General features: G+C 31.3%; 3 protein-coding genes across 3 annotated transcripts; all 3 read left to right on the forward strand.

Annotated features, from left to right (window-relative positions):
* Positions 1-478: 478 nt before the first annotated feature.
* LOC108346986 (aldehyde dehydrogenase family 2 member C4) lies at positions 479-5088 on the forward strand. The gene is made up of 9 exons (XM_017586065.2): positions 479-633; positions 844-986; positions 3140-3523; positions 3598-3687; positions 3781-3954; positions 4032-4169; positions 4286-4423; positions 4496-4557; positions 4654-5088. The coding sequence occupies exons 1-9, from the start codon at positions 531-533 to the stop codon at positions 4925-4927; spliced, it is 1506 nt and encodes a 501-aa protein (XP_017441554.1). The 5' UTR covers positions 479-530; the 3' UTR covers positions 4928-5088.
* A 2875-nt stretch (positions 5089-7963) lies between these two features.
* On the forward strand, positions 7964-10450 carry LOC108346954 (aldehyde dehydrogenase family 2 member C4). The gene is made up of 9 exons (XM_017586029.2): positions 7964-8129; positions 8285-8427; positions 8510-8893; positions 8987-9076; positions 9169-9342; positions 9443-9580; positions 9663-9800; positions 9895-9956; positions 10042-10450. Exons 1-9 carry the CDS (start codon positions 8018-8020, stop codon positions 10313-10315), a joined length of 1515 nt encoding a protein of 504 aa, XP_017441518.1. The 5' UTR covers positions 7964-8017; the 3' UTR covers positions 10316-10450.
* An 8685-nt stretch (positions 10451-19135) lies between these two features.
* On the forward strand, positions 19136-22130 carry LOC108347691 (leucine-rich repeat extensin-like protein 4). Its single transcript, XM_017587090.2, has one exon. The coding sequence runs from the start codon at positions 19337-19339 to the stop codon at positions 21641-21643; it is 2307 nt and encodes a 768-aa protein (XP_017442579.1). The 5' UTR covers positions 19136-19336; the 3' UTR covers positions 21644-22130.
* Positions 22131-22656: the final 526 nt, after the last annotated feature.

Below are 22656 nucleotides of genomic sequence, written 5' to 3' on the forward strand. Positions count from 1 at the left end.
CACCCTTGATGGAATGATTAATGGGTTGGTGAAGAAAACTTCCGTAGAACTGATTGGAGGAAGTGGTAATGGAAAATAAGTGGGAGAAAGAAATATAATGTAAACATTATTGTACAAGGAAGATGGCATTTGAAATAAAATATTTGTACTATTTTTTTTTATTTTTTTCAAATATTAAAAAAATGGCAGACAAAATTATGAGTTAATGAAACGAAAGAAAAAAAAATATTTTTTTTAAGGGTGAAAAAAATTATATGATATTTGTCACCCCTACTTAATAAATTCATAAATTTAAATTATATTTTATATAATAGAAATAGAATATAATAATATATTACATTTATTATAGGTTTGGGATATTATATTACAGAATAGGCATCTAAAGTCAATGAAGAAGCGAGTTTATTCTTTTTATTTTATTACCCTTGGATGATATTTGTGGCGTGTATATATATGAGTGCTTTGGTTTCATTATGTTTGTATTATTACATTTCAATTCTGTTTTGGTTAGCAAAAGTAGAAACAGAGTGATGTCAGGTCTTAGCAATGGCGACGCTGCCTCCGTCAAGAAGCTCCCGTCGGTCAAGTTCACCAAGCTGTTCATCAACGGAGAGTTTGCCGACTCTGTCTCAGGTCATCATCTTCTTCTTTTTAGAACACTCTTTCTTTTTTGTGGTCTTATTAGAAGTCCTGTAATTAAAAATTAATCTAATTTAAAATATATAATCAACATAAATTTTATTTTACGAATTGATTTTATGAAATTGAAATAAATTTAAAAATTCACCAGTTATACTACATTTCTTAACACCTTTCGTTTTGTTTTCTCTGTATTATTGACAGGAAAGACATTCGAGAGCATAGATCCAAGAACTGGAGAGGTTATAGCAAGGATCAGCGAAGGAGATAAGGAAGACATAGACATTGCTGTTAAAGCAGCACGTCACGCCTTTGACTTTGGTCCTTGGCCTCGCATGTCTGGCGCTGTACGCTTATTTTTCCTTTCTCTTATTGTCTATTTTTTTTTTACTTTTTAATAATCCATTTTTCAATCATAAATAAAAAATATTAAATGATTTCTTTTTCTTAACGAAAAACCTTGTAGATTACTGCAAAAGAATGACGAGAGTATCTTGGACATTTCTGCAGCATTTCATACTACATCTCCAAAATTTTCTAAAATACTTATAGTGTTCTATATTAAAACGTGATTAATTTTTAATAAAAGCAGAAATTTTTTTTTACCAATTTTCTTAACTCATCTCCACTAAAATAACATGTTTTTATAATTTTAAGATATATAGTTACTTTTTAATAAAATATTAAAATTTTATAAATATATAAATATTTGAATTAATTAGATTAATTATAAATTAAATAATTTTATTTGTAAATATTTAATATTTATTTTAAATTATTTTAATGAATTAATTATACTTAATATTACCTAAAAAATATTTTAAATTTTTCATATCATTTTTAAATAAATTTATCAATTTCAAATAAATTCATCTTTTCATAAATTAAATTAATTCAAACAAATTACTTAATTAAATATTTAAAGTAACATAATAAAACATTTTAAAATAATATAATAAACGTTTACAAATAATATAATTAAAAAAATTATCAAAAGTATTGTATCGGATATGAAATTTTTTTATAATAATAACTTATATATATACTTTTCATTTATGAATATTAAGCATAAATTTTGTTAATTTAGTTTGTTATTAAATATTTTAATTTTTCAGCACAAATCAAAATAAATATTATTTTGATATATAATAATAAGATAATAAATTAATAATATAATAATCAATAATATAATTATTATATAATGTTTACCAAATTCTATTAGTTAGAGGGTAAATATGGAATTTGGAGGTACATGATGAAATTCTTGAAGGTGTAGTGAAACACCTAAGTATTTTAGCTGCAAAAATAAATGAAAGTGACAAATTCACCTATAAAGTCATGTCCCTAAATAATTAGTTAATATTTAATTTTACTGTTCAGATATAATTGAATATGTATAAGTGAATAAGAAACCCGAGAAAATCTGAGATTAATATTTTTGTGATTCAAGAATAATGTCATCATGAATATTTAATGCTCGACCATGTGATCCACGATATAACTGTCGATCTTACGAATTTCAATTTGATATTGTTTATTCTTCACACTTTAATCATTATTTTAAAAAATTCTATTACATTTTTATATATTTAATTCAATTTTTTTAATATTAACATTTTTTTACAATTTTCTTTAAAATTATATAAGTGTATAATTTTGTTGTCAGAGTAAATTAAATTTAATACCAAAATCCATTAAACCAAATTCATGAAATTTTACATGAATATTTCTAAACAAATTCCACTTAAATTTTGTTAAATAAAGACTTATAATAATGTCGAGTCACATAAGTGAAATATTGGATACAAATATAAAATAATATAAAATTAAAGTTTAAAAAGGTAGTACATTAATTTATAACAATATGATGACAAAATAATAAAATAAAGTTTGGATTGATTGAAAAAATAAAATAAAAACTTATTAGACATCTTATTTATCTCTAAACTATTACATACCGTTTTTAAAATTGGAAATTCTGTTTTTTACTTAAGACCTCTTAATTATTATTTTTATATATAAATCATATTTACATTTGAAACACACTAAGAGCATTATTAGGAAGCAAGGATGGTACAAAAAATAGTTGTCTCGGTTATAATTTTATTCACTTTTCTTTTCCATTAAGAAATTATAGTCATAGGGGATAAATGTTTACATGCTTGTTTAACAAATTTTATTCAGTTTCTCTTTTATCTTATTTTTTCTATTGTTCTCATTTCCTTTTTTTTTTTTGTGTTGGATAATATATAATATGTAATTTAAATTCACTTAAATCTAATTAAAATTGTTTAACTCTTGTACTGATACTAAAATAAACCAAAAGAATTTAATTTGTTGAATTTTACATTAATAACATCAAAAGTTATGCTGATGACATTTTTATTTAGCAAAATATTGTTTTATATTATTAGTACAAGGTCATTAAACTGTTAATTATTTCAAATGTAATTTTGAGGTTTGTTGATGAAAACTGACATAACACGGATTTGATAATCAGGACAGAGCTAAAATACTAATGAAATGGGCGGAACTAATTGATGAACACGCAGAAGAACTTGCAACATTGGATGCCATTGATGCAGGGAAGCTGTTTCACATGTGTAAGAATTTGGAAGTTCCAGCAGCCGCAAACACTGTACGCTACTACGCAGGTGCTGCCGACAAGATTCATGGAGAGGTCTTGAAAATGTCTAGAGAGTTCCATGCGTACACATTACTGGAACCAATTGGTGTTGTGGGACACATAACTCCTTGGAATTTTCCCAATACCATGTTTTATATTAAGGTTGCTCCTTCTTTAGCTGCTGGTTGCACCATGGTCATCAAGCCTGCTGAGCAAACACCCCTCTCTGCTTTGTATAACGCTCATCTTTCTAAGTTGGTACGTATGTGTCATTTTCAACAAATATCAAGCATGCATGACTCTTTCACCATGGTTTTCCTTCTTTTTTGAAGGCTGGAATTCCAGATGGAGTGATCAATGTTGTGACAGGATTTGGCCCAACTGCTGGTGCTGCATTAAGTTCACACATGGATGTTGATAAGGTGCTTTACAGACTCAAATATTTACAATTATATAACGATCTTAATTAAAGAACACTGCTTGAATTATGTTTCTTAAATTGGTGGCACCTTCAGGTCAGCTTTACCGGTTCAACCCAAACGGGTCGTGAGATAATGCAGGCTGCAGCTAAGAGTAACTTGAAACAAGTTTCACTTGAATTAGGAGGCAAGTCACCCCTCATAATTTTCGATGATGCTGATGTAGAAAAAGCTGCTGAGCTTGCTTTGATCGGTATCCTATATAACAAGGTGATAGTGCTTTTGGTAATCAAATACAAATACCATCTGATTATGTTATGCCTTTGCCAACACTTAGTTTCTTGTAGGGAGAAGTTTGTGTAGCAAGTTCTCGTGTATTTGTGCAAGAAGGGATCTATGATGAATTTGAGAAAAAATTGTTGGAGAAGGCAAAAGCTTGGGTGGTTGGAGATCCTTTTGATCCTAAAGTCCAACAAGGACCACAGGTAAGAAACTAGGCAAGACACAATTATGTTTACACCAGTTCTTAATTAAGTACAAAAACATAGTTCGGAAAAGACTATGATGTTCATCAATCAGCTAACAATTTTCTGTATGTTAGGTTGACAAGGAACAGTTCGAGAAGATTCTTTCATACATTGAGCATGGAAAGAGAGAAGGAGCAACGCTTTTAACCGGTGGTAAAACATTGGGCAGTAAGGGCTACTTCATTGAGCCAACAATTTTCTCTGATATAAAGGTAAATTCCAGTTATGAAAAGGTTAATTATCTTTAGCATAATTAGATAACTAACCATCATGTTTCCGTTTAGGACGATATGCTCATAGCACAAGATGAAATATTTGGCCCTGTGATGGCGTTGAAGAAGTTTAAGTAAGTTTGTTTTGAGGTTATGTTGTCATGTTTCTTATTGATTATTGTTGTGTTCTGATATTTATTATGTTAATTATTATGATATGTGAACAACAGGAGCATTGAAGAAGCAATTAAGAGTGCGAATAATAGTAAGTATGGGTTAGCAGCAGGCATAGTGACAAAGAATTTGGATACAGCAAATACTGTGTCAAGGTCGATTCGTGCAGGTACCGTTTGGATCAATTGCTACTTTGCCTTTGGTGATGATGTTCCCTTTGGAGGGTACAAGATGAGTGGATTTGGAAAAGATCATGGCTTGGAAGCCCTTCACAAATACTTGCAAGTTAAATCTGTTGTAACACCTCTTTACAATTCTCCTTGGCTTTGAATTTATCTATAACTTGGATTATCAATTTCCACTTCTCATAAGTCGTGGAAAATCAGTTCTTCAACAATGTTATTGTCAATTCCTTCTTTTTTTGTTGTTTTCACTGTGCAATTATGAAAAATTAATGAAAGAAAATAGCAAAAAAAAGTAATATTTATCTATTTATTCGTGCACTTGTTATTTGAAAAATTATTAAATTGTCATACTCTCGTAAACTCAGTGGCACACTTTCTTCCAACTTACATCATGGGCTGCTCATAGTTTCACATAGCCTTTCCTAAAAATTGAAGGAGTGTTACTCCCTCCACCACCCCATTTTCTCTCTTCACCTTCCAAATTTTTTTAAAATTTCAATCTTACCCTTTTTACTTTTTACTTTTCCACTTTCACTCTTTCTATTAGAGCCAAACCCCCACCCCCATTTTCACTTTCTCCTTTTCTTTTCAATTTTCACATCTGTTAATACATAATCTAATTAATCCCTACAATCTTCTTCGTATCCAGTGTCACGAATTTCCTTCACCTTCTCTACATCACCACCATATATTACATGATGTGACTTTGAATATCAGAACTAGTTTATTGAATCTACACCACATTGAGAAATCCTCACATTCACATATGTTGATGAACTACCACATGAAATTTGTTGTTCAAACTATCAACTTTTTTCATTACTTTTTAAAAAATATGACAAAAGTTATCAAACCATATATAATATAACGTAACTAAGCTTTCGAGAATAAAGAATGAAGAAAAGACGAAAATGGAGAATGGTGTTAATGGATGTGAAAATTGAAAAGAAAGAGAGAAAGTGAAAGTGGGGTGGGGGCTTGCCTATGAGAGAAAGAGTGAAAGTGAAAAGGGATTAGGGTTTTAAAAAATAAAAAGTAAAATAGGTAAAAGTAAAAGTAAAAAAGATAAGATTGGAATTTAGAAAAAATTGAAGAGGTGGAAGGAGAAGATGGGGTGATGGAGGGAGTAACACTCAGATTGAAGGCATGATCAGCAACGTTGGAGTTGGGCGTAAAACACCAGCAAAATCCAAAAATATATGGTCTTGGGCTTCCGAATCTCAAGGCTTTAAACGAGGTATTTCTTCATCGGCTATTGCTTTCTGCACCCTGTCATTACTAAATGCAGCCCTATACTTATAGAAAAAAAATACTTTCTCTCACTACACCACATCACTGTTCTCTGTGCCTCGTGCCACGTGTCCCTTTGATTGTTCCTTCAGGTCCCACACATTGGTCAACCTTTGGGTCTGTTCCATTCCTCTTTCTTACAATTCTCCCGCCATCGAAATTGACAAAACAACTTTTATTGTTCATTACATATAATCAAAATAAATAATGGAAACCAAGAAAACAATTTTAAAAATCAAAATATAAAATATCATTAACATTTATATTTTCTTTGATAAACTTCTCTAGAAAAAAAAAACTTTTCAGTAAACTAAAATTGGTTACATATAAATTAAAAATAGAAAACGAGAAACTATTGATATATTTAGATGTTTAAAAATATGAAAAATAAAATATTTTTACAAATTAAAATTAATTATAAAGTTTGAAATAAAATTGAAAAACAAATATATGATAAAGTTTTATATTCTTATGACTTAACGACGTGTTGAGAGAGATATTCATCATTTTATATGAAGACTTTGTATATTTGAACAAATACTCAGCTCAACAAGAAGAGAATGAATGAATATTATTGTGTAAAAATTACTTTTGTAAAAAGAAAAAAAAATGAATTATGTATACAACATAGGATCTACATAACATAAGAAAACACGTAAACCTAACAGAATAACAGAAAGAAGTTATAAACTCATATAAGCTTGATAACTTAAAATCGACCATATAAGTTCGATCCATGTAAAGCTCTACAATACAAATTCGACTCATTTCATTTATGTTATTTTGAGAGGTTCTTTCTAGAATGAATGTTAAGTATTTAGTTTTAGTTTACAAAATGAATATAGTTAATTTATATATATATATATATATATATATATATATATATATATATATATTAATTGATAATGCATTTCACACTCCCCAGTTTTCGTCAGTTTCTACTTTTCTTTTAAGAAAATATAGTTTTCCCATTTAAATTTAAGTGAGTAGTGATGCCAGTTAGAAGTGATTACATATCTCACACTTACATGATTGTTAAAATATTCATAATTTAATGTTAACTTTTTGTGAGCACTTGCTAATGTTATATTACTGAAACGAGAAGATCAGATACTCGTGAGCAAATAGTTTTCAAGTTCAACGATTGAAGTTCTAGAACAAGTTAATCATTTTTCTCGAATGGTCTGATTGCCCCACCTAGAGCTACAAATATAAAAGCATTTTTGTTGAAGTGAAAGTCGCAAAAAATCTTAAAAGTGCTATCAGAATCTAGAAAAAATAAATTAAAAAGTCGTCCAATTAGCATTGCAACAGAGATAACTTAAAAAAAAAAACATGCTTCTTAATACATGATTTTAAATGAAAAAGTCGTTCGATGACACTGCAACAGAGACAACTTAAAAAACTCACCATGCTTCTCAATAAATGATCTTTTGCACCAATAATTTTGTTCTTAATATATTTTTTAAAAAGTAAAGAAATAAATAGTTAAACATATATAAGTTTTAATTAAAATAATAAAATATGATAAACTTTGAATCTATAAAAAAGTTGTATGCTGAAATAATAATATGTTAGTTAACTTAATTAATTTTATTTTTCAATCAATATTAAAATATAATTTATCATGTCTTCTGAATATAAGATTATGATGTATTTATTTCCCGATTGGTGCATTTATTGTTTTATATTTTGCACTTTCTTCTTATTTCTTAGTCAACAGGACATCTTCATGAACAGAGATATCTTGGATACGTAGAATCAAACAGAGATAAGAGAAACGCCGTGTTAATTATTTCATTTTTTTAATGAACAGAAAATGAAGTGAGGTTAGGTGGAGAATAATGCTACGCACCCATTCATGTTCTTGTCTTTATATATAGGTACATTATCATGATCATAAATTCCACTGTAAAGGAACCTCTCAGACCAGACGCTGGCAAAGATGAGTGCTCTCTCTGTTTCCAGTGACACCCACAACAACTCCTTCCTCAAGATGCCCACCATCAAGTTTACCAAGCTCTTCATCAATGGAAATTTTATTGATTCCATATCAGGTTCATACTGTCATTTACTGTAGATTATAACTATTGTTACTTTCGTGTTTAATTAATGTTCAAAGCTTAATTAGTCAATTTTTAGTATATAACACTGTAAATCATTATCATTGTTAACAAACTGGTTCGTGATTATTTAAATCTAAACAAAAAAGGGAGGACATTTGAGACTATAGATCCAAGAACAGAAGAGGTAATTGCAAGAGTGAGTGAGGGAGACAGAGAAGACATTGATGTTGCTGTTGCAGCAGCACGTGAAGCGTTCGACCGAGGTCCATGGCCTCGCATGGCTGCCTCTGTACGTCATTCTTTTCCCTTCTATCGTCCGTGATCCTCTTTAAACAATGTTAATTGATATTAACACTGGTATGGTAGAACAGGAGAGGGCAAAGATAATGATGAAATGGGCCGACCTAATTGAAGAAAACATAGAAGAAGTAGCAGCATTAGATACCATGGATGCTGGAAAGTTGTATTATTCCAACAAGTTTGGAGAAATTCCAGCAGCAGCAAATCTTCTACGTTACTATGCAGGAGCTGCTGATAAAATTCACGGCGAAGTACTAAAAGTGAACGGAAATTTCCATGCATATACACTGATGGAACCGATTGGTGTTGTGGGACACATAATTCCCTGGAATGCACCCAGTCACTCATTTTTCATCAAGGTTAGCCCTTCCTTAGCAGCAGGCTGCACCATGGTCCTCAAGCCTGCCGAACAAACACCTCTCTCTGCTTTGTTCTATGCTCATCTTGCTAAGCTCGTACGTATCAACACACTTGCATTTCTCAATAAAAAATGTCAGCAAAATGAGTTTGATTTAGGTCTGCACTAACTAGGTTTGTCCCTTTTAAAGGCTGGAATCCCAGATGGAGTGCTGAATGTAGTACCCGGATTTGGCCCAACTGCTGGTGCAGCAATAAGCTCGCACATGGAAATTGATGCGGTGATAATTTCAAATATTTACAGCTATCAATTTCTTAACTAATTTTACAGCTAAATAATTTCAATTTCCTTTTCTGTATTGTACACCTTTAGGTCAGTTTTACTGGTTCAGTTGAAGTAGGGCGTGAAGTGATGCAAGCTGCTGCTAGGAGCAATTTAAAACCAGTTTCACTTGAATTAGGAGGCAAGTCTCCTCTCATTATTTTCGATGATGCTGATATAGACCAGGCAGTGGAGCTTGCAATCATGGGCATCATGTATAACAAGGTCTTTCTTTTTCTTTTTTTGTTACAAAATTTTGATCTTTCTTGTATAACAAAATGAGCCACATTTATATTTGGAGCCAATTGTCGCTTATGATTTTCAGGGAGAAGTTTGTGTTGGTAGTTCTCGCGTGTATGTCCAGGAAGGGATCTATGATGGATTTGAAAAGAAATTGGTGGAGAAGGCAAAAGCTTGGGTCGTTGGGGATCCTTTTGATCCCAAATCGCAGCAAGGGCCTCAAGTAAACATTCATTTACTTTCTCTTTTTTCTCACTTTCATTCCTACTTGCAGTGAAATTTATCTTAACTCGTTTTCTACATAGGCTAGCAAGGACCAATTCAAGAAAATACTTTCCTATATTGAGCACGGAAAGAAAGAGGGTGCAAAACTTTTGACCGGAGGTAACAGAGTTGGCGACAAAGGTTGCTACATTGAACCCACAGTTTTCTCCAATGTAAAGGTGATTTCTTTCTATATATTGTGGCTATCTTTAACAACTTAGTTTCATAACTAACAATCTTGTTTCCATTTTTCTGATACAAAAACTTGTTTAGGAGGACATGGTTATAGCACAAGAGGAAATATTCGGCCCTGTATTGGCATTGATGAAATTTAAGTAAGTTTCAGAATTTAGTTTTGTAATGTTTGTGGGTTTGTGGATTTGTTGATGAGGATTGAATTTAAGTATGGCATACAAACAGGACAATAGAGGAAGCAATTAAAAGTGCGAACAATACGAAGTACGGTTTAGCAGCAGGCATTATGACAAACAATTTGGATACATCAAACACAATGTCAAGATCTATTCGTGCAGGCATTATTTGGATAAACTGCTATTTCGTTGCGGGGAGTGAAGTTCCTTTTGGAGGGTACAAGATGAGTGGATTTGGAAGAGATTTGGGCATGGAGGCCCTTCACAAATACTTGCAAATTAAATCTGTTGTTACACCTATTCACAATTCTCCTTGGCTTTGAATAATTCAACACCCATATGTCTGTCTCTTTCTATTTTCGCAATAAGTTATGCTTTAACTCCTTATGTAATGTCATTTAGAAAAAACACTTTGTTTCTTCTATTTTGAACTATATATGAATGCTTCTTTTTGTTTATCCCTTTTAATAATAGATGTGGTTCAAAATAATAAACACATTTTTATTGATGTCAGATTTTAATTATTGTTTTTGTTGATGAGAGGTTGAGTTTTTTTTGCATAAATTGTCTTTTAATTCTAAGTTAGGCCGTATGGTCTTTAAATCTTCTAGTACTGCTGTCATTTAAATAATATTTACAAAAAGTATTTTGACTTTCAAGTCATTTTTTGTCTAAATAGTTTTACAATAAATATATCAACTATTTGGATATCAAACTTGTATTTATAAACTTTTGTGGTAGACTTTTAAATAGATTAGTTCAATCAAATAACCTGGTTTAAGTTTAACCTAATTATTCTTAATAACTGGTCTTATTTGCTATTATTTCATTGATGGTACAGTTTTATCCATGATTGATCCGGATAGTTATATAGTATAATTGTAATTTTATTTTTTATAAAATAAGTCATTATTCGCAGTCATCTATTATTTTCACTCAGTTTTATACATGTGTTGTTACGGAAACACACTAAGAATCTTTTAAAAATAAAATATAGTTTCAATTTACTTTTCAATTAAAAACGATAAGATATTTTTACATTAATCATAAAAATAACATTGATTAATCATAAGTATACAAAATCTAATTACAAAAAGAAAAAAACGGATCCGTGATATCGATGGGCTTACCAGGCTACCCGATCTTTATGGGCCGAAAACATAAATGTTCTTATGTCAATTTCTTCCTGTATTTCTCATTTCATCCTTTTTGGATTAAATTAAAAGTTATGTTTTACTTTAAAGTTGTATAATCTAATTTTATTTAAATGAAAAATGATTTCTGAATTACGCATTTTAAAAAATATTTTTTAAGTTTGAAATTATATAATTAAAAAAATAATAAACTTATATAAATCCAGGAAGAAAGTTATAAGGAGCAGGAAGAAACTACCTACTTTTATTAGATACCGCAAATGGACTCTGTTTATTATGATCAACACGATTACCACAAATACTCTCTAATTTCATAATTTTAAAATAAAATAATTAATACACTAACATAATTTAAATGCCTTAATATTTTGTCTTTTTGTATATAACTCTCATAATTTAAAGATAAAAATATCTCATGTTTTCTCTTTCTTTAAATCCTTATGCCTAAATTATTTGAGTTACTTTATAAACTATTTGTCATTGGATTCTTAAAGTAAGACTCCATCCTAAACGTTCAACTTAAAAAAAAAATTCTTAATCTCGGTTAAGAATTTAACACTATACAAATTTATTTTAAAACTTTTTAAAATAGTCAAATAACCTTAGTAAGAAAGACTTATTATATTATTCCCTTCCTTGTTGACAATTCATTTATACTTTTCTATTTTATAATTTATTATTGTGCCTTTTTTTCTTAATTGGAGTTTTTAAACATTCTTAGTCTAGGAGTCTAGGAGTCTAGGAATGTTCAGCACCCATTCTATCTCATTAACTTAATCTTACGTTGTTTATTAACATAGTCTAACTTGAAGTTAATGTTAGAGTTTGGTATTAAATGATAAATTCAACATCTCTTGGAAAAAGAGTTCAACGTATACTTTATACTGACCCATTTGACCTACTGTCTCACTGTCTTTTTAAAATTAAACCATTTTTAAATTATTATTATTATTATACATTAAGAATGAATGTTTAAACTTAAAACAGCTTAATTAACAACATTTAATATTAAAACTATTAATACTAAAGTATAAAATAAACATTAATGTTCTACTTTTTCATATATATAATGCAAATCCATTTATTATATTGACAAGTCTAAAACTCTTGATGGATGCAATTCGTAAATCCAAACAAACATTGTTAAACAAAATTCCTGGTTAAATAAAATTATTTTAAAAATCTAAGTCTTGCACTCATTATTAAAAAAATCCTATCAATATAATATTTCATTTAATGACATAAAATTATTAAATAAAATATTACAAAATTAATAAAGTAAAACAAGATAACTAAAAACATATATAACATTACAGATATTTAAAATAATATTCACAGCAATAATATATATCTACTAGACCAAATTATAGATAATGTAAGTTTTTTAAAAGATATCAAAATTTTATTCAAGTATCAGGAGTTTAAAAAACTATTATGTGACATCTTTATCTTCCACCAAAAGCGTTAATGTTAACTCAATACAAAAGATTAAATTAAACCTTTTTATAAACTAGGAATTAAATTGAATCCAAAAATAATAAAAGAATCAAATGAACCAAACCAATAAATTTAAAGAATAAATCACTGATTAAGTCTTTAAAAATTAATTAACCATCATTATTTATGTTTTCTACGTGTATCTTACAATTCTTTTTCGATGGGTTTCCTTCGTTATGGGGGTTTACGCGTCTACTTTTTCATGTTCTCTTTATTTTGTTTTTCTTCATACAACTTGTAAGAGAAAATTGAACATTTTAATTGTATTTTTTTAATTTTTAATTTGAAATAATATATATTATTAAATTAAGACGTAAATCAGTTTTTATTCTTCGATGTCAAACTATTATTTTTTTTTATGGGTTTAAGGTTTTATTAAGTAAAAGTAGTGGTTCTTATGTTGAGTTGAACATTTTTCTTATTATGAACTGTGTTAAATTTAGTGGTAGTCTTAGTTGTATGAATAAAGATTTTTTGACACACTTAAATATTTTACATTCATTTGATATTATTTTTATTCATTTTTTATTTTTTTTTCTTTCTTAAAATAATACAAAAATTTATATTTTTTGATAATTTTACCCTTGTAACTTGTATAAAAATGTGTGATGGTATCATTACTCTAATTGCATTGGATATTCCCCGTTCCTGAAATGGAGATGCATTGCATGAGATGATACAAACACACTCCAACTTTATTTGCATTTTGATTTGAATAATTTGAAGTCATTGACGGTGTGTATTAAAACGCGTGTCTTTACCCCATTAATTCACACTGCTTATCTTTTAAAATAATTAAGAGATATAAATATGCTGTCCATTTAAAAATTAGGAAATATATAAAATTTTATTAAAAGGAGATAACTATTTTGACACCAAGTATAAAAAAGTCATTTGAGATATTAATATTTTTGTTTGTTGTGATATATATGCTATGCAAAAAATATGAAAAATAATAAAATGATTAAATATGTATGTAGTAATTTTAATTTATTTTTTGTATTAAATTTTGATACTTTTGATTCTCAAATTTTAAAAAAATAAATAAATATAGTTTTTTTAAGTTAATAACCTTATTTTTATTAAATTAGACTAATATTTAAATTATAATATGTTAAATAATATAAATAATTCAAACAATGATATAAATATGTTTCTTACATTAAAAAAATTTAAAACATTTAAGTTAAAAATATTATATTTATTCATATTTAAAGTTTGAAACAAATAAATTTCAATTTTTGATCAAAATTTAATGAAAAAAAATATATTTAATCCTCAGTTAAAAAATTATAAGATGTCAAATATATTATATAAAAAGTTGATAAATATATAAGCTAAATGATCCAAAACCGTAAGCTCCATAAACTAGTTAATAACTCTATATTTTATGTAGTAAATTTAGACAATCAGTTTGAGTCACTTGTTTTAAGAGTCATACACTCAACAATTTTAATTATATATATTTTTAATTTAAAGTATTAACACATTATTGTAAAGTTGATATTTCAAAAATAAGAATCACATTATTATTGTTATTACTAAAAATAAAAGGAAAGTAGATGTGTAGTTATAAACTAAAAAAAGTAGGAGAATGGATTGACATAATAAGTGCATTTTTTTCCTTAAAGATATGGTAACCAAACATGACATATAAGTAGGCTAAACCTATGAAAGAAATAGCATAATGATGAGATGTGGTGGGTGGATTTTTCTCTTCTTGTTCCCACATTTAAACGTCACTCTATCTCGCCCTAGGAGTTCAAAACTCCCAACCCTACCAATTTTCTTTTTCAAATAAATGCTTATATATCATTTTTAAAAATACATTCCAGTTGAAAATGCTTTAATGCAAACAATACATAAATATCAACAAACAATGTATACCATACAAATAAAAAATTCAGTAATTAGTTTACCTTTCAATAAATTGTAAATTTTAAATTTATTATTTAACTATGATATTTAAGATTGTGATCATTATTAATTTATTGACTTAGGTTTTGTTCATTTGGAAGATATGATTTATGAAATAGTGAGTTGATGGATTTGAAGGTAAATTTTGTTATTTATTTCAGTGAAGTTGGAAGTAATTGAGAGTGAATTTTAAAGTAAAGTTTGTAAAAATTAGTGTATGATTTGATTGATGTGATAAATAAAAAAATGTTTAATTGGTAGAAATTAAAAATTATCAAAATGTCCATAGTTATTAAAGTAATATGAAATGATAATTATTAATAAATGATATTTATGATTAATATATTTTTTTGGTAAAAATTATTTGAAATAGTAAAATTAAAAAAAAAACTAATATACAATACATTTTTAGGGATACATTTTAAAAAATAATAGAAAAATAAAATATTATATTTTTATCCTTAGTTATAAAAGTAATTTAAAATAAAATATAATTAGTGTTAATTATATTAAATTAATTGTAAATTATTATTATTAAATTTAAGGTTTTAACAATTAAAAAACTAAACCCAGAGTGGACTTTTCTCTTAAGAGTAAAAAACTATTAATGAAAATGCCACCCATAACAGACTCACATACTACAGGCAGAGTTGCACTACCATTCTTCAATTTTATGCATATCCTTATTTTAAAAATACATAAAGGGTACTTTAGTAAAATTAAGTGAATCTCCTCAAATCTCTTTAAGGGTCTGTTCACTTTAACAGATTACACTGTGCAGATTGAGAACGATGGAATTAAGAATAATTCATGTTCACTTGAACTGATTTGCAATGAAAAACACAGAGGATTGCCATCCACTTTCATCTCTGCATATTAGCAAAGATTTGGAGGGATTTAAGTCATTTTACTATATTACCCTGTACCTTTTAAATAATTTACTGGTGATGTTTTTTTTTGTTTAAAATAATAATAATAATAATAAATAAAGAATAAAATATCTTCTCTAAATAATAATACTAATAATAGTAATAATAATAATAAATAATAATAATAATAAATAATAATAATAATAATAATAACTAATAATAATAGTAATAATAATAACAACAAATAATAATAATAATAATAATAATAATACATAATGATAATAATAATAAAAATGATAAAAACAATAATAATAATAATAAATAATAATAATTAATTTTAATATTTTACTCTTTATAAACTTTTCTACAGTTAAATATAACATTAACAATTATCATTTTAAATTACTTTAATAACTAGGGGTGTTTTGGTAATCTTCAATTTCTATCAATTAAACTAATTTTTTAAATCTATCACATCAATCAAATCCTACACTAATTTTCACAAACTTTACTTCCAAATTCACTCTCAATTATCCACAAATCCACTTAAAAAAACAACTAAAAAATCATCCTCAAATCCATTCAAATCATCTTCTCCAAATCATCTCCCCCAAATACACCAAAAAAAACAAAGCCTAACTGTTCCAGGAGGATTCACTTTCTCTTGTAACCTCTGCAAATCCATTCTCTCAAATCATTGCAAATCTTCTAAAACAAACACAATAAATCTTGCAAATTTATGCTTCCATTTTCTTCTTAACAGTTAAATTAGTCAAAAGTGAACATAGTCTTAATTTTTTAAACTTACGCGGAATAGAATGTCTATTTTTTTGAACTCGTGTGTAGGTGATAATAGGAAGATAAACTTTAATCATACCATCTTAAATAGTTGTATATGGTTAATAAATCACAAATCCCTATACATTTTAAAAAATAAACGTGTATAATGATTTTGGTTTTGGTATGTATATAGTTAGACAAAATTAGCTTCGTTACAAGATAGGAGGTGTTGACATTTATGTATCACACTTTTTTAAAAATCTTATATATTTATTTAAATATGCATGAAATATAGTAACAATTTTCAAAATGGTTGGAATTAGTTTTATGCACAAGCATTTTCCTTCAACCACTCAAAAAATCGGTTCCAAAAAACATACAATCGATTTCCTAATGCTGCAAACTCCATGGTGGTATGCACAATTCCTAGAAATGCACGAAGCATGCATAGTTCAGGGTTCTTCACCGTGAAGCTGCATCCATACAAATTTGTTGGTTATTTATCATGAAGCATGCATAGTTCCTGTTGGAAGTCTCACATCGACTAAAGATAAGGCCAATTCATAGTTTATAAGTGAATGCAAACATCACTTTACAAACCGGTTTTGTGGGGTTGAGTTAGGTTTAAAGTCCACTTCTAACATGGTATCAGAGCCATGGTTAAAACCTATCCTAGCGAGTTCTAAGTGGGCATTCTATTATTCTATTCCACCCGCTATCGGGATCACGCACGCGATGTCTATACGTCAGCGTGAATGTGGGTGCAAACCTCACCTTACAAGCCGGTTTTGTGAGGTTGAGTTAGGCTTAAAGTCCACTTCTAACAGTTCCCACACAGTCATCGCATTATAGTATAACTTACCTCAAATAGGTTTAAGCCAAAATATAACACTATTTTCAGTGAGGTTATTTTTATAAAACCACATATTTCACATACAAATCTCACCACATGAAGAGGGATGACGTCATGGACTAATCTTGCATTCATCTATAAATCACTTTAAACAAACACAAATAAACATAACAAATCCACGTTTTTTATTATATTTAGACAGTAAATCCTCATAAAATAACACAATTTAAACATTTTAGACATTTCATTTAACACAATCTCAACACAAATACAAATAATGATAATGAACACACATGATAATTACTTCCTACAAGTTATTTTTAGTATTGAAATATATATATGTTTTTGGAATTCTATAACGAGAGTGGAAATGTAAAACTTAACAACTTTGTTTTTATATTATGAATTCTATATATCTTAATTTTCAATTGAAATTTCTTGTCATGTTAATTATATATTTGTTCTTACCATCTTTCTATGCGCCTTTTTGTCATGTTTTAATTAAGCTGAGATTAAAAATAAATAAATACTCATTTATCTTTTCACCATTTTATGTGTCTTTTAAAAATAAAATTATGATAAAACACATATTTCAATATACCTCAAATAAAAAAGAATTAACTCTAACTATATTAATCGAAAATTTAAGATCAAAACAATATTTTTGTAGTGTTATCTTACATATTTTAAACTTTATTTACTATATATGTATTTGAAATCAAAACTTGATAGATATTTTTCATTAACAGAAATTTTAGAAAACTATTCAAAAGTCAAATTCATTCAAATAAAGTTTTAAAAATTAAGTTTATTACCCATCCCATCCAATAAATTATGTTTGCCATTAGAAAAAGATAAGGTAGAAAAATTAGATTTTAGTTAAATTTTGATATATAATAGTGTAAAATATTTTAGTAAAGTTGTGAGGGTGATATCGGAAAAGGGTGGAAGGAGCTAACGGTGAAGCGCGTGGGTCCCAATAGGACAGTTTGAGCGGATGTCGTTTTGCGTCGCGCAGGGGACAGGTTTCTTCCGCCATCTTGAGTGGGTCCCAATCCCAAAGGCGAGAGTCCACAGTAGTGTGATGTGGACGCGCATCACGTCACGTTATGTTATGGAGATGCAGGAGAAACAAGAAAGTGGGATTCAATCTAAAGTGACACAGCAAAGGAGCATGAATGAACTGGTCAAGGACAAATTCACTCATGCTTCTCCTGTTAGCTTAGCTGTCATTAAATCTTCTCTTATTTCTCTTTGTTGCTTATTATTCCATACAAAACAACTATTAATAACCTTTATTTATTCATACATCCTTTAATATATATCAGTTTCTTATAATTTTATCAAATTTATCAATTAAAGATTAAAACTAAAACATACAGTATTTACTCAATCATTATTAACCTATTACATCTCTCCATCGTTGATTGGCTTAAATGTTTGATAATAATAATAAAAATGTTTACTTTCTAGATTTGATATCAATAAGAGATTAGTAATTGGTATAAGAAATTATAATATTATTAAAATAGATATAGTATAGTTTTTGAAAATGAGTGAAATTAGTGACGGAGTATTACATTTTTTAAGCATTATAAGAAAACGTAATTAAATTTGAGTTGAAGAAATAATATAATTACATGGTGCAAATAAAAGAAAATGTGAGGAGTAATGTGCAGTCAGGTTTGGAAAGAAGGTGGTGGAAAGTAACGTAACGAATTTATAGCGTTTGGCGGGGACGTAGAAGTGGAACTCTGTACAGACCCATTCGCTTTCTTATGCGACCAACCATACATAAATTTCATAATTCAAATACTTAAATAAATAAATTCACTGGATTCAAGTTAATTACGCTTAAAACTACACTTAACATACGTTTAAATATATCCTAATTAATTAATATATTAATATTTTAAATATTAACACTGCAGGGTGAACAGAGAGAATCAATTCAATATCGAGGACTGGCAGAGTACGTGTCCATAGATTTAATACCACACCACCAATAAACTCTTATACGGTTATCTGCGTTTTCAGGTATTAATAATGATAATGTTATTATTTTTAAAACGAGAGGGGAAAATGGAACTGAATAATTAAAAGAAAAATAAACAGGGAAGAGAGAATCTGGTGTGGTTTGAGCTGTGGCATAGCTGTCCCTTGATGAATTATTTTTGAGACGTTATCTGCTCATAAAAAAGAGGCAGTGAGTTCAAAAATCCCTGGGACAAACCCTTTTCTGGCACCCTCTTCCTCTCTTCTGCCTCATGTGAGATGAAGAAGAAACAAGGACACTCCTTTAATCTCAGACTCCTCCTCGTTGGCTTCTTTCTGGCCACATGTGCCAATGCCTCCCCTCTCACGCCAACTCAATCGCGCCATCTTCTGTACTACAGAGACGAGTTTGGAGACAGAGGGGAGAATGTCACCGTAGACCCTTCCCTTGCTTTCGAAAATGACCGTCTCAGAAACGCTTACATAGCTCTGCAAGCTTGGAAGCTGGCCATTTTATCTGATCCCCGCAACCAGACAACCGACTGGGTAGGATCCGACGTTTGTAGCTACACCGGTGTATACTGTGCACAAGCGCTCGACAACCCCTCCGTCCGTACAGTCGCCGGCATTGATCTCAACCATCAGGACATTGCCGGCTATTTACCGGAGGAGCTCGGTTTGCTCGTAGATCTTGCACTCTTCCACATCAACTCCAACAGATTCTGCGGCACTGTGCCCCACACGTTCCGGAAGTTGGTACTCCTCTACGAGCTGGATCTCAGTAACAACCGCTTTGCGGGGAGGTTCCCCGAGGTGGTTCTGCGCCTTCCTTCGCTCAAGTTCTTGGATCTTAGGTTCAACGAATTCGAAGGAGCTGTGCCCCGGGAATTGTTCGACAAAGATCTCGACGCCATTTTCATCAACGACAACCGTTTCGTCTTTGACCTTCCAGACAACTTCGGCAACTCCCCCGTCTCCGTCATCGTCCTCGCCAACAACAGATTCCACGGCTGCATTCCCCACAGCCTCGGCAACATGTCCAACCTCAACGAGATCATTCTCATGAACAACGCATTCCGATCCTGCTTGCCCTCCGAGATAGGCTTGTTGAAGAATCTCACGGTGTTCGACGTCAGCTTTAACCAACTTCTCGGCCCCTTACCAAGCGCCGTTGGAAATGCCGTCAGCTTGGAGCAGCTCAACGTGGCCCACAACTTACTCTCCGGTCAAATTCCTCCCAGTATATGTATGTTGCCTCACCTTCTCAACTTCACTTACTCCTTTAACTTCTTCACCGGCGAGCCTCCTGCCTGTCTCGCCTTGCCGGCGTTTGACGATAGGATCAACTGCTTGCCGGCGAGGCCCGTTCAGAGGCCTCCGGCGCAATGTCAGGCTTTCTTGTCTAAGCCTGTGGACTGTAACTCCTTTAACTGCAAGCCATTTGTTCCTTCACCACTTTCCCCCACAACACCTGCAACTCCTTCACCACCATCTCCTGGGACACCTTCGCCTCCATCACCTGGGACACCTTCACCAGTAACTCCTTCGCCTCCATCACCAGGGACACCTTCACCACCATCTTCTGGGACACCACCTGTAACTCCTTCGCCTCCATCACCTGGGACACCTTCACCAGGAACTCCTTCGCCTCCATCACCTGGGACACCTTCACCAGGAACTCCTTCGCCTCCATCACCTGGGACACCTTTACCTGTAACTCCTTCGCCACCATCTCCTGGGTCACCCTCACCCGTAACTCCTTCGCCTCCATCACCTGGGACACCTTCACCCGTAAATCCTTCGCCGTTACCTTCACCTACAACACCTTCGCCTCCTTCACCTGCCGCACCTTCCCCATTACCTTCACCTACGACACCTTCACCACTACCTACACCTCCTTCGGAACCACCGGTGGTGGGACATTCCCCTCCACCCCGGCCAGTGGCACCTTCTCCACTACCACCAATTCACACTCCTCCTTCACCGGTGTATTTGCCACCACCACATTCTTCCCCTGCTCCACCTGGCTACTCTTCACAACCTCCTCCACCTTCGCAATTGCCGCCTCCATCATACACTCCGCCTTCTCCAGTGACACCTTTTCCTACTCCAACGCCACCCAATGGTGTCCACTCTCCACCGCCACCGGCTCCTACATTCTCGACACCACCACCTTCACATAATTATGGCTCATCGCCACCTCCTACACCTCATCACTCACCATCGCCTCATCCTTACCCTTATTTATCACCCCCACCACCTCCTTATCCTGTTCGTGTCCCACCTCCACCACCACCTTGTACAGAACTTCTTCCACCCCCTCCGCAATCAACACCTTCTCCCACACCTTACCTCCCACCACCATCTCCATCTCACCCACCTTATCACCCGCCACCATCCCCTTCTCCCTCTCCAACTCCACCGGTTCAATACAGTTCGCCTCCCCCGCCGCCTCCTCCACCGGCAGTTTCTCCACCGCCACCTGTTGTATACCAAAACCCACCACCTGCCCCTGTATATGAAGGGCCATTGCCACCCATAGTGGGACTCCCATACGCATCGCCTCCGCCTCCACCCTTTTATTGATTCTTTTGAGGACTTTTTCCCTCGTCGGGCAACAAGAGTCACGCTTTTTTTTATTATTGCGGCCGTTTCTTCTGTGTTGATACCCTCGAATGTCATGCGACTCTCGTCGCTTATGAAGGAAACTTCGCACGAGACAACCACAAGATCTAGCGAAACAGCTTTTTGTTCTTTATATCATCGACAATAGAAACAGAGAAGAGGTTGCAGCAAAACGGGGTTTATAAGAGGAGAAATTAATTCTCTTTCCTTATTGACTTGAATTATTATGAATATTGCAGTCGAGAAATAAGAATGGCAGAAAAAGAGTAGGTCGCAGAGCAAATGTATGTATAGGGATGAATGGGAGAGCATAAGTTATGGCTGCAAAGGCAGTTGCATTGCAGTTGCACTTTGTGCTGCGCTGATGGTTACTAGTGTATCGTTATTGTCTCTATTATATCACACTACTTTTATTTATTTATTTATAAATTTTGTTTCTTTTGCTTGCTACTGGTTGGTATTATATGTTAGCATTTCGAATTGAGTTGATTTTCTAAATTCGCTTTCTCTAATCAGTGTCTTAATCTGTTGCGGTCATGAGATCATTGATTTGAATGTTTTTAGTTAGGCTGTCAATATCAATCTGCATTAATGGATAATGATAATGATGCCATTAAGTTATGAAAAATTATGCTGCTTATAAGCAAACATCTTAATGATAGGTGCTTGATATAAAATTCCTTTTTCCTCCATGACCTTTTGTGCTTCTTTCTCTATCCATCTGAGAGTGATAATCATCTAACCTGTTATTGTACATTCCAGCATTGTTAAAGAGCTTTCACTTTCAAATTCATCAGTGTTGTTGTTGTTTCAGTATATAATCCTCCATCCCTCTTCTTTGAAAAGATCTACCATAGTATACATATAGAGAAGATATTGTTCACAGGAGGCGTGTGGCATATAGCTAGAGCATGTTGTTCCTCTTTGCATGTAAAGTTCAATGGAACTTGTTTCAGGGATGTAGGCAATGGGAG

Source organism: Vigna angularis, chromosome 1 (assembly GCF_016808095.1).
Source record: "Vigna angularis cultivar LongXiaoDou No.4 chromosome 1, ASM1680809v1, whole genome shotgun sequence".
NCBI lineage: Eukaryota > Viridiplantae > Streptophyta > Magnoliopsida > Fabales > Fabaceae > Vigna > Vigna angularis.

Coding starts and splice junctions, on each gene's coding strand:
- LOC108346986 (XM_017586065.2), top strand. CDS start 531: ATGTCAGGTCTTAGCAATGGCGACGCTGCCTCCGTCAAGAAGCTCCCG. Junction 3,688..3,780: donor CACACATGGATGTTGATAAG/GTGCTTTACAGA, acceptor TGGCACCTTCAG/GTCAGCTTTACCGGTTCAAC. Junction 4,558..4,653: donor ATGGCGTTGAAGAAGTTTAA/GTAAGTTTGTTT, acceptor TGTGAACAACAG/GAGCATTGAAGAAGCAATTA.
- LOC108346954 (XM_017586029.2), top strand. CDS start 8,018: ATGAGTGCTCTCTCTGTTTCCAGTGACACCCACAACAACTCCTTCCTC. Junction 9,581..9,662: donor AATCGCAGCAAGGGCCTCAA/GTAAACATTCAT, acceptor TTTTCTACATAG/GCTAGCAAGGACCAATTCAA. Junction 9,957..10,041: donor TTGGCATTGATGAAATTTAA/GTAAGTTTCAGA, acceptor GCATACAAACAG/GACAATAGAGGAAGCAATTA.
- LOC108347691 (XM_017587090.2), top strand. CDS start 19,337: ATGAAGAAGAAACAAGGACACTCCTTTAATCTCAGACTCCTCCTCGTT.